The sequence below is a fragment of the Nematostella vectensis genome, chromosome 1 (assembly GCF_932526225.1).
Source record: "Nematostella vectensis chromosome 1, jaNemVect1.1, whole genome shotgun sequence".
In the NCBI taxonomy this organism is placed as follows: Eukaryota; Metazoa; Cnidaria; class Anthozoa; order Actiniaria; family Edwardsiidae; genus Nematostella; species Nematostella vectensis.
Window position 1 is genome coordinate 13,161,369 of NC_064034.1, and position 12,853 is coordinate 13,174,221.

The window sequence follows — 12,853 nt, forward strand, 5'->3', positions numbered from 1 at the left end:
GACCCCTGAACCGGCCTGTACCGGCTTTGGGAAGTACCCACAACCCAAAAAATTCATAAATTCAAAATAAACACAACAAGATGAAGATACTCAGGCATCAGTCTAAGGGATAAATGGTCTTGCAGATATGCATCCAACCAAGGTGTTGGCATCTACTCTTAAGCCAAATAATAGCACAGGTTCTTTGACAAATCTCAAATCGAACAAGGAGAGAAAAGCAGAATCACCCCTCTCAATAAAACGCTCAAAATACCACACAAGGGGGAGAGATCAGCAAACACAGCTCAAGACACAAATAGATACCTTTATTCTGATCCTCCAGGTACATTTCCTTGGCCTCAAAACACAATGTCCATTCCTTGAAGGATTGTACAACCACGAAAATATCTTCACGTATTGCAAAGCATTCTGGGAGATCCAGGGGAAAATTCACGAGGGGAGGGCCAGTCAACACTCCTCTCCCCAAAGTCAGATGGTTTTTTATAAGTCTTTTCACCCCGAAGCCAAACGAATCAATTCCAGGTCATACAGACCCAGAATAGCAGTGTAAACAATTTTGGAATCAATTTGGTTTCAGAAAAGACAGCATTTAGGAGAGCTGTGGTGATTCATTAGAAAATTATTTTCTCATCCGGGCAAAGCCAAACAAGAAAAAATCATCATGAATCCACCTTTGCTTGCAAATATCCATAAGCAAAGCACTCAATTATGCCCCAAAAGACTTCATGATGTCCTGAGACACTCTCCTAATATGCTCATAGCTGTATTTTTGATGAAAAATACAAGCAACCATCAACTTGTGCTGGCTTCAGCACATCGACGAGGGATTAAAAGTGGGGACCGCAATGCACTGTTGGAAAGCTTGGATACCGCTGACTGGGTGCAGCTGTGTTTGACTTTGACGGGCTGTATAAAACTCAGAATAGGGGGGGAGGTATCTGTTTTCAGTCTGTTTTTTGTAAATTCAGCTCCAAAAAAGCCAGAAGTCAATGGGTTAATCAACCACCCCTAGATTTTAATCAAAATAACTAGACCTTTTTAGACTTGTGCTGTGACATACACCAGTGGATTGGATCACATATATGCCATTTCTAGCAAGTGAATATCTTTAACCTAGAAAATAGAATTTTTTTTACTTGGACATGACTGGACTCATTGATAGGGATGATATGCATAGCTTTTTTAGAAAAAAATGCCCAAGAAAACATCAGATTCAGGCAAGGTTTTGTGATAAGATTACTTTGACGGTGAATATACAAGAAAAGTACCAAAAGTGGGTTGACACTGCTGCTTTGAATTTATAAAGGCAAATATTTTTATAGAATTTGGGCTCCCTGTGGTTTCCCTAATGGTTTTAACATAAAAATTATCTGTTAGAATATCAGCCATAACTTAAAGGAGGCTTGTTTGTATATCAAGCAGAATTTGCCTACACTGTTGTATGCACCTAAGCTTGCGAAAAAGGCATTGTTCTCAGGCAGTGAGGCAAGCATGATTTTTAGGGTGTGTTGGTAAACACATTGACCCCTGAACCGGCCTGTACCGGCTTTGGGAAGTACCCACAACCCAAAAAATTCATAAATTCAAAATAAACACAACAAGATGAAGATACTCAGGCATCAGTCTAAGGGATAAATGGTCTTGCAGATATGCATCCAACCAAGGTGTTGGCATCTACTCTTAAGCCAAATAATAGCACAGGTTCTTTGACAAATCTCAAATCGAACAAGGAGAGAAAAGCAGAATCACCCCTCTCAATAAAACGCTCAAAATACCACACAAGGGGGAGAGATCAGCAAACACAGCTCAAGACACAAATAGATACCTTTATTCTGATCCTCCAGGTACATTTCCTTGGCCTCAAAACACAATGTCCATTCCTTGAAGGATTGTACAACCACGAAAATATCTTCACGTATTGCAAAGCATTCTGGGAGATCCAGGGGAAAATTCACGAGGGGAGGGCCAGTCAACACTCCTCTCCCCAAAGTCAGATGGTTTTTTATAAGTCTTTTCACCCCGAAGCCAAACGAATCAATTCCAGGTCATACAGACCCAGAATAGCAGTGTAAACAATTTTGGAATCAATTTGGTTTCAGAAAAGACAGCATTTAGGAGAGCTGTGGTGATTCATTAGAAAATTATTTTCTCATCCGGGCAAAGCCAAACAAGAAAAAATCATCATGAATCCACCTTTGCTTGCAAATATCCATAAGCAAAGCACTCAATTATGCCCCAAAAGACTTCATGATGTCCTGAGACACTCTCCTAATATGCTCATAGCTGTATTTTTGATGAAAAATACAAGCAACCATCAACTTGTGCTGGCTTCAGCACATCGACGAGGGATTAAAAGTGGGGACCGCAATGCACTGTTGGAAAGCTTGGATACCGCTGACTGGGTGCAGCTGTGTTTGACTTTGACGGGCTGTATAAAACTCAGAATAGGGGGGGAGGTATCTGTTTTCAGTCTGTTTTTTGTAAATTCAGCTCCAAAAAAGCCAGAAGTCAATGGGTTAATCAACCACCCCTAGATTTTAATCAAAATAACTAGACCTTTTTAGACTTGTGCTGTGACATACACCAGTGGATTGGATCACATATATGCCATTTCTAGCAAGTGAATATCTTTAACCTAGAAAATAGAATTTTTTTTACTTGGACATGACTGGACTCATTGATAGGGATGATATGCATAGCTTTTTTAGAAAAAAATGCCCAAGAAAACATCAGATTCAGGCAAGGTTTTGTGATAAGATTACTTTGACGGTGAATATACAAGAAAAGTACCAAAAGTGGGTTGACACTGCTGCTTTGAATTTATAAAGGCAAATATTTTTATAGAATTTGGGCTCCCTGTGGTTTCCCTAATGGTTTTAACATAAAAATTATCTGTTAGAATATCAGCCATAACTTAAAGGAGGCTTGTTTGTATATCAAGCAGAATTTGCCTACACTGTTGTATGCACCTAAGCTTGCGAAAAAGGCATTGTTCTCAGGCAGTGAGGCAAGCATGATTTTTAGGGTGTGTTGGTAAACACATTGACCCCTGAACCGGCCTGTACCGGCTTTGGGAAGTACCCACAACCCAAAAAATTCATAAATTCAAAATAAACACAACAAGATGAAGATACTCAGGCATCAGTCTAAGGGATAAATGGTCTTGCAGATATGCATCCAACCAAGGTGTTGGCATCTACTCTTAAGCCAAATAATAGCACAGGTTCTTTGACAAATCTCAAATCGAACAAGGAGAGAAAAGCAGAATCACCCCTCTCAATAAAACGCTCAAAATACCACACAAGGGGGAGAGATCAGCAAACACAGCTCAAGACACAAATAGATACCTTTATTCTGATCCTCCAGGTACATTTCCTTGGCCTCAAAACACAATGTCCATTCCTTGAAGGATTGTACAACCACGAAAATATCTTCACGTATTGCAAAGCATTCTGGGAGATCCAGGGGAAAATTCACGAGGGGAGGGCCAGTCAACACTCCTCTCCCCAAAGTCAGATGGTTTTTTATAAGTCTTTTCACCCCGAAGCCAAACGAATCAATTCCAGGTCATACAGACCCAGAATAGCAGTGTAAACAATTTTGGAATCAATTTGGTTTCAGAAAAGACAGCATTTAGGAGAGCTGTGGTGATTCATTAGAAAATTATTTTCTCATCCGGGCAAAGCCAAACAAGAAAAAATCATCATGAATCCACCTTTGCTTGCAAATATCCATAAGCAAAGCACTCAATTATGCCCCAAAAGACTTCATGATGTCCTGAGACACTCTCCTAATATGCTCATAGCTGTATTTTTGATGAAAAATACAAGCAACCATCAACTTGTGCTGGCTTCAGCACATCGACGAGGGATTAAAAGTGGGGACCGCAATGCACTGTTGGAAAGCTTGGATACCGCTGACTAGGTGCAGCTGTGTTTGACTTTGACGGGCTGTATAAAACTCAGAATAGGGGGGGAGGTATCTGTTTTCAGTCTGTTTTTTTGTAAATTCAGCTCCAAAAAAGCCAGGAGTCAATGGGTTAATGATAACAAAATGAGATCTTGACTAGTTCTTTTTTAAGTTATATAGTCTTAACTAGTTTTCAGGAAGTGGATGTTTGTGGTTAAATCAGTGAAGAAAGCTAATGTGTAGTTCCAGAAGTGTTTTAAGTGTTTTTGGTCCTGTGCAGTGATAGTCTTAGATAAACAGTTGTTGAAAAGGCAGCATTGCTGAAACATTGAAAAAAAACAATCCAGTGATTCAAGTATTTACTTATATATATATAGGATTAACACGTGATTTACATATATATTTTCAGTGAAAAGATGAATGTATTTTTTCATAGGGGTAGAGAGAGTGGTGTTATTCATTAGAGGGTAAAAATGTGGGAATGTTGATAATAAAGTTTTCAATCACTAAAAATGATATTATTTCTATGAATAGCAGTGAAAGTCTAAAGAATGCAGACTGTTTCATCTATTGCTGTGGGTGTGGTCTCACCCAAACTGGTAGTCTCTCAAGCACGCACCCTTCGAATGGAACAACCCAATAACGCAAACAAAAAATCACAACCAAGCAATGAAGATGAGTCCACTATTTTGGGTATATATATTGATGCAATGTTATTTTGTTATTTTTGTGTCTTTTTGTCAATTTTGAATTAAACGATTAAAAAGGCTGTTAATATGATATGTGTTCCATCTTGACTCAAAAGAGAGTAAGGCTAATTCACCCAGCACAAGTATGCCACTATTGGTCTCTGCACCACTGCAACAATTACAACAACAAGTTGTAGGATTCCAACAGAACAACAAGCCAACAGGCCTACCAACAGCAACACGCCTACACAGCAGGGAACATCCACTAACCTTTGACAAAGGTGGGACACAGTAATGGAGGTCCAGGGATTATCTCAGGGGTCACTTCCTAAACCCTTAATAGGAAAATTTCTTGTACAACCCATCTTCAGTTTATTGAAGTCTTCAGTGGCATCTGGGGGGAAGGGGGTGGAGGGGCAACCATGTTCTTCACCACATGAAAAACTGGCTGCCACCACCTCTGATTTACTTTTTCACCCCACCACTAGACCCAGTACTTCACCCTATTACAATCACCAGCCTTGTTTTTTAATTGCAAAATTTATCATAGTAGTCCAGGGCCATAGCACAAATTTTTCTAAAATTATAAGCAAATGGCCAGTAGGGGCGTGGATGTGCCCCCATCCCCGAATATTTTCTTAATGGTTTTATGTATTATGCCCCTGATATTTGGAGGCCTGCTATGACACTGTAATTATAGTAGTGGAGGGAACTGAGAATAAGTCCCAGAGCTAGGTTCTTGCTGGGGAATATTCCTAGAGAACTGTCTCCCAGAGGAGTACACACATTCTTTGTGCCAATCTGATACCAGAGATTTTATAATGCACATGCATGCTAGAAAAACAACTATGATAGGAGAGCACCAATAAAAACCTTACACATTATAAGGAATTAAATATCAATAACAAGATAAGGTAATTCTATAATTATTACATCCATATAACTGTATACAACTAAGAATGCTTTGCGGCTCAACAGCTCCAACACCCATTATCCTGGGCAGTACCCCAGCAGACCATACTGGCGCCCGCTATGTCTTCCTAGTGGACGATTCCAGGTCATCTGTGGTTCCTAAAAATGTTACCCTATCACATCCTGGACGCCTTGGAGAGCTTGTTGGGAAACAGGAGAATGGGTACATTGAGAAGATGGAGGAGTCTGTTCAAGCAAGGGATAATGACGATGATGGGGGTTAGTAGGAAGCACAGATGAGAGAGGCTTGGTATGCAAAATGTGTGGCTTAGTTCCAGGGGTTCTATAAGGTATTTGGGTTCCCTGTGGTTTTGGGTTTCCTGTGTTTTAGTAAGGTAAGGGGAAGGGGAAAAACCTTTGACCGCTAGACTACCAATTTGTGTTCCAACCTCTCTGTTCATTTTATTTCTAATGATTTTTCGACACATCTTTTTAATAAAATAAGAATTGAGGGTCGATGAGGTCGATGTGTTGTTACCTGCATTGCTTTATAGGTATCAAAATAAATAGGCAAATAAGCCTAAATAGAAACAGATCCAGGCTTGGAAATTTGTAGCATTCTTGTTTTTGTGCCTGTAAAAATTCACATTGCTTTTAAAGACCAGGATGCTGTCATTTATATGTTACCCAAGAACCACTGCAGGATACAACAAATGCATTATTCATTGCAATCTTCTTTGAAATAGGTATATGCTGTGTTGATAAGGCTATTAAAAACACTTCCACAGGATTGGTTGAGAGGGGCTGCACAGTCATAGATAGCATATGGAAAAAGCATAGTATTTGAAGTTGCCTTTATAAGAAATTACCCTCTTCGCTGCCAAGGGGGGGGCATGTACCCTGGGCACCCCCCTGTGTACGCGCCTACCCTTTTGCCAGGCCCCCTAGCTACTTTACCCTCTTTTTATATTCTTAAACAATATGCCTATTTTGGAGAAGCTTTTACTCATCTTGAGAACAAGAGTCCGAGTCTACGTTTCCTGTAGTTTTCCAGACCCAAATTTGTTTAAATTAATGTATATTCGCTGATTAATTGAATACCCATAAAAGCCTGGATTCTGAGATCATTCGGTCCTTTTCTCCAGAACAACCCGTCTGTTTTTATCTTTTCCACAATGAGTTTTATAGACCTGCCAGCGTATCATAACCCCCCGTCTTGATTTAAAAGTGCGTGCATATAAGATCATTCTACCCCAAGAAGAATGCCCGATCCGAAGCCCCAAGGAGCTTTAATTCCACATTAACGGGGTTTCTATCAACAAAACTTAATATGAATTTCCTCTAGTAAAGGTCTTATGCCTCTAAATAATTGAAATAATGGCACATGTACGCGTTTCATTGAGGCGCCTAGTAACACTATTGGGTAATAAAGGCGCTAGGTGTGGCCTCGCCCTTACTCCCCCTATAAAAATAAAATACGAATAAAGTGAAAAATAGGGTGCACAGGCCAATAAATGAATTACTTTAAATACTTCCCCTATCAAAAAAGGCGATTGAAGGATGATATCCTAGAAGGCATGTCTTAGAAATGCGATTCTCTGGTGTTTTCAGATTTCTCAGATGGCGGCTCTGAGGCTTCATTAGACGACGTGAGAGAACACCACGGCATGATCAAATCCAGCAAGTCGGACGATCAAGACAGGCTGATATTATTCGAGGCGCACGTGTCGCGACTTGACGAAGTCGGTAACACGGCAGCAGGTTTGTCTCTCTATTCCCGTGGCTCACCCTAGGCCGTATTGTTAGACCCTTTTTTAAGACCAGCCGTTCAAAATGCACAATTATTTGGCAATCTAAGAGCTATTGTCTGGAGCTCATCTGTGTCATCTGTGACTTTTTTCAAGGGCGTCGTATTTTTTAAATGACTACATCCTATATTTCAAGATTATCCTTGTTTCGTTTTAGTTTGGATGCTTCAATGTGATAGAAAAATGTTCTTACAAGTCAAAACAGGCCAAGATGACTTAGAACGGCTGGGTAAAAGAAATGTTTTAACTATGGCTCACAATAATAGGTGGTTAGGGGCTAAATTAAAACCATATATACGTCTACGCTGGATGTATAAAGGGACACTGTATGTGGTAAAATTCCGATCTGACTGCAACTCATGTGCTTGGCGATTAATCAAATAAGTCTGATGTGATGTATGTGATGACCTCTGTTATTTAAGGGTGAGGAAGTGATTACACGAGGTTTGTCCGGGCCCTTAATTCCCCTGCTTCTACCTTCGTAGAGGGCTAAGCAGTAGTTGAAAATTAACGGTTGCTTTGCACGCACAGGTCGACGCAAATTAATTAGGCTACTTATTAGCACTTTTGGGAGGGGGAGGAGAAATGTTGATTAGAGTAGAGGAATTGTTCTGTTCACACAACTATAGTATACTTTCCTCCAGACAATCTTGTATTTCTAATGTTTTTGCGTTAAAAAGCTCTCTTTTTAAAAGCAAATATACTTTTTTGTAATTCCCCTTAAAACAGTCTCTGTCAGCCACTATTTTGTCATCCTAGCAAACCACCAAATGTGAAAAAGCATCCATTTTCATCTGCTAATTTGGAAAATTGAAATATAAGCAATATTTGCCTTTTAATTTGGTAAATAAAGTATTCAACTTTGTTTCAAGATGGTTATTTTGAAATCTTAGCACATTATGTGCTTTCCAATATTAAATGAAAACAATAACAAAGTTGTGGCTGACCTCGATATTACGATACACGTAACGGTTATCTTTGTATAACGATGAACTTCGATCTCAAGATCGTTTTCCGGTCCAACCAAAAGTAAAATATATGGGAAATTATTTCGATTATAATCGATTTCGATCGTCTCCTACCATAGTTAAACCGAGTTTTCACTATAGCTAGCGAAAAGGTGAGTTTAGCACTTTAGATAATGTTATATGAATACTTGATTGCCTAAGCTGGGCCGATATTAAGCCATGCTGTGTGTGGACGCGCTTGCTTTAATTGCAAAAAACTTGAAAAGTTCAACCCTATTAAGCGAGCTTCTATTTGCCTGTTTTAAAAACCATATGCTGAGAAAACATTTGGCTTGTTCTCCAGCCGTAAGGACGTGTTTCACTCTAATGTCGCTAAGTCATTGAGAGATAATCATTGTTTTATCATAAAAATCGATGACTTTAATGCCTAAAAAAACGAACGTGAGCGAAGATATGCATCCCCCAAACGTCGACACGTTCGCAAGGTAACCCTTACTATCTAAATTTGATTAAAGTCCCTCATCAAAATGTTATTACTTGATTATGGTCAAAATTCATCTCACTACGTAGATGGGGAAAAGACAAAATAATTTCAATTGAAAAGGATAATGCTTCATCAGAAAAATGCTTTGACTATTCCGAACTCTACAATTTTTAATAACTCACTCTATTAATTTTAATTTTAGTGATTCATTCAACACATTCGTTTTTCTCTTGCAACTTGACTCGGAAGAAAATTGATTCAATTTGCACGCGCGTTTTCTTTTTCCACATGAAAAAGAGCCTCTTGATACATGTACGAAAGTTGTTTGAAGATTAGAATGCACTTCTCAGCAAAAACTTTACTATTTCTGACGCTGAAATTGCGAAACCATCGCACTTAATGTAGAATATGACGTGGCCCACCCTGCCGTTTGGTGACGTCAGAACAGCTCCGCTCTATTCTTAGATCGTACCACGCGCCTTTAAAACACGTGGGCGTTATTACTGCTATATCAGTCTGACTCACAACTGTTGCATTTGTTACTAAAAACTAAACATTTCGAGAACGTTGTGGAAAGCACGAATGAAATACATTTGTGGTGTTCATTCGGACTCACGAAGGACTCCATTTATAAATACACACTTCCCAACAAGCACAAGTCTTAGAATTTTAATTTTAATTTCAATGTTTTGTACATTTCTTTAATACATGACTGTAAAGCCCAGTGTAATGGCAAGCAACATAGACGGGGTAGCTGATTCAGTACCACAACCTATCCGACTCAAGTCTACAGTTTAAAGGCTGTCAAAGCAACATTAAAAACGTTATTGTGTTGTTATCTAATATACTAATTAATTACCTTCAGAAAAGAATGCGCATCGTCTAGCCGTAAATTCCAACTTTCATAAAAGTAAAGATTAATGAACTTTGCATAGTTTGCATAGATACTGAGCTGTTACCCATAGCATGCTATTGCTTATATGACCCTGCTTTTATTGGAATATATGGACCTTGAAATCCACAATCAATTGTCTTGTTTCCTGCAGGGAGAACGGGGTTGTGCAATAGTGTAAAGCTACTTTGCTCCAGTTAATGGTAATCTAGCAATTTCATATTCCTGTGCGTTTGATATTCTAGTTTACTTTATGGCTGAAAACCTGGAGGAGAAGTTGCTAAAAAATGTTCATGCTATCAAATCGTCTACCTATCTGAGGTGTCGTAGTGTGTTTTTACCACTCTACCCTTAACCCTCAAGGTCAGACTCTGATTATCTATCAAATTGCCTTTTTTATCTTAACTGTGGTGTTAATCATTTTATTTTTCAAGCATGAAATATAAAAAAATACAACGCACCAAAAATCAATAATTGCACTCACTGTGCGGTCTTCTGGACTTACTCCCTGGATCGCAAAATGATATCTTCAATTTACGACGCCCTGTTGATCCACTATTCGTCCTACTTTGGCAACAAATTAGCTTTTTCGAATGCACTTTGAGGTTTCTATTGCATTCTTGGACAATCATACTATTAGAGATAATAATTGCTTGAGCACCGGCTGCACTATCCAGTGTAAAGATTTTATTTCCATGAAATCATTAGGACACCTGTTTCCGTTGGTATCATTTCTTGCAATTTCTTCTCTATCGTTCTTCTGTAAAAGTAGCCTTCAGTGCCTTGTTTTGCTCTTATTTACTTATTTATGCTAATAAAGTATGAGAACTACCAGCTTTCACAAAAGTTTAGAGGCGAAAGTCACGAACTTCAACATACAAACTGATGACCCAATGTATCAGTAATGTTCAAGAGCAGACCGCGTAATTTAGAGAGCAAAACACATAATTTTGCTAGAATTGCGACAGGTTTGGACACATCAGGAGCTTGTGCAATAACCCTAAGTCCGAATTACATTACAGAACCTTTGTTCAAGCGAATAATCGACGGTGTCATGGCAACACCCCCTATAACAATCGCCTTCACTGCAGGAATGTTATACAGTATATAAGGTGTACTGCACATAGATGGAAGGCAGTTAGGAAGTTAGTGGTTGTACAGGTGTGTGCACAACACTCTGCGCTGTCATGTATGACAACAGCTACGATTCGTATCCGGACATCAAACCCTTTTCGCCTCTGTACAAGGCCCGGAACTGCAAGCAAGCTTCGTGTTACTGGGACAACAGCGACCAGAGTAACTACTGGCCTAGCTCAGCTCCCTCTTACTATGGCCATCCCGCAAACCTCCCCAACCAGTCCCGAGCCTCCCAAGTGAGAATCAAACAGTTATCACAGTACCAGCCATACGGATACCGTAAGTGTTACTCCAAGAAATCCTTCGTGCCCGATGTGTTCATTATTTGACAGGGATACGGGTGGGGCCTCACTTTTTGCAGCAGTCTTCGCTGCTCTTAATTAATTATTGTTATATAATTCAAAACGGTGCAAATTTGCATAAGCAGTTTTCAAGTGGGACAATTTTCTTGTGCTTTTGCAAATATATTTTTTCTTGTATCAAACATAATGGAGATTCTATCGGGTCCTTCACGCGCTCTTTGCATGTGTTTATAGAGAATATTGACGCCAGAGAAGCTTGGTTTATTATACTTTAGTGTTTTTAAATAAGGGCTATTTAGCTATCGCCATATCAACGTCTTCTTGCTGCCGTCAAAAGTGCTGTGAATTTGCTTGTCCAGCTTTTACAGTATGAATGGAGGATTTTCGGCGCTATCTGACAGAAATTTGCACAGTACGGACATTTAGCTTCAATGTCAAGCGGTGATTCGGTTTCTTTGTGTCTATTTTCTTGAACCGTCCTCTGAACGCCGTGATTGTTGTCAACTTCTGAAATTGTTTATTTTATCACGTGTTGGTATTTCAATCTCTTATTGTCGGTAATCTTTCAAATCTGCCTCCCCACTGTCAGATACGTAGGCTCTCGAGTGTCAAGTGGTTTAAGTAAAATAGCGTACCCTCATGTATAATTCAAGAACAGTTTTATGAACACTGATCAAGGAACTACCAAGCCTCAAAATCTAAACTCTCGTATTTATACTGTGGATTATTTGAAAGGCGTTATGCCTGTAATATGATTTTAACCCTTCTTTGCGTCTTGAACAACTTACAATGGTTGTTGATCTTGATGCTTCATGCTTATCCATTGCTTTGATTCTCTTGAAGCAATTTAGGATCTTCACCTGTCTTAAGATTACCACTCTCCGTAATATTAAGTTCGAAGTATTTTTATCATATGCGTTTATTCGAGTTTTGCTACTTGTCTGGATGGGTATCATATCAACTTTTTTGTTAATCCCTAGTCAGCCGATGTCTAAATTTGTTTGCTTCTTTTATTAATTGGATTCAAGATAAATTCTGTTTATAAAAAAAAAGGATGTACGTCAATGCTAAGCTTCAAGTTTTTATCTAGTCGATCAAATAAGGGTGAAAAAACAAATGAAACGTTTCTCAATCCCGTCGGATTCGCTTTTTACTCATTAAAAGTGAAATTGATGAGTGTGTAGAAGGATCTGTAACTGATATGGAGGCAAAAAGAATATATTTAGTAAACCTTTTTTTCAGGGCGGTTACAGTTCGATTACGTAATGTTATCTATAACAAATCAATTATCATATACTACATTTACCAGATTGTCAGATTGTATGAGTTTCATTTAAATCTGCTGGACAATTATCAATTGTCATATATCATGACAGAGCAAAAAAAAAGCATGAAATTTTCCAATTCTCAATATATAAGCTCAAGATTCCGCATACAAGGAGTTCCTCTGACCAAAAGCTTAATTCCAAATTTTAAAGAAATTTAGACGATATGAAATTTAGATATTAGCGAGCAAAGTTGGCTTAATTTCTGATCAGAGCCCGACTTCTCCCTAAAAACGAGAATTCATACTTTAAACATTTGAATATTGCACTTCAAGCCTCACATCTCGAAGACGGATCGATTTGAAAAAAGAACTTTTGATATGTTTGTTTACATAACATAAGGAACCTCTATGCAAAAATTCAAGCTTACCGAAGTTAACCTTATTTTGGGAAAATATGCCATTTTCTTCTCTCTGCTATTTTGAGT

General features: G+C 38.7%; 1 protein-coding gene and 1 long non-coding RNA gene across 4 annotated transcripts in view; one reads left to right on the top strand and one right to left on the bottom strand.

Annotated features, from left to right (window-relative positions):
• The window catches only part of LOC5515875 (DNA-binding protein RFX2), a 60,302-nt gene that overhangs the window by 35,439 nt on the left and 12,010 nt on the right, over window positions 1-12,853 (top strand). For all 3 annotated transcript variants that reach the window (XM_032385647.2, XM_032385648.2, XM_032385649.2), the window contains exons 2-5: window positions 4,444-4,602; window positions 4,715-4,879; window positions 5,577-5,789; window positions 7,122-7,271. In XM_032385647.2, coding sequence (XP_032241538.2) covers window positions 4,461-4,602; window positions 4,715-4,879; window positions 5,577-5,789; window positions 7,122-7,271 — 670 coding nt within the window. In that variant the 5' untranslated portion in view covers window positions 4,444-4,460. The remainder of the gene's footprint in view (window positions 1-4,443; window positions 4,603-4,714; window positions 4,880-5,576; window positions 5,790-7,121; window positions 7,272-12,853) is intronic.
• Window positions 11,342-12,059, bottom strand: LOC125569836. Its single transcript, XR_007312398.1, has 2 exons — window positions 11,890-12,059; window positions 11,342-11,608 (listed from the first exon to the last, which is right to left on the bottom strand). It is a non-coding gene; the product is annotated as an uncharacterized LOC125569836 (long non-coding RNA).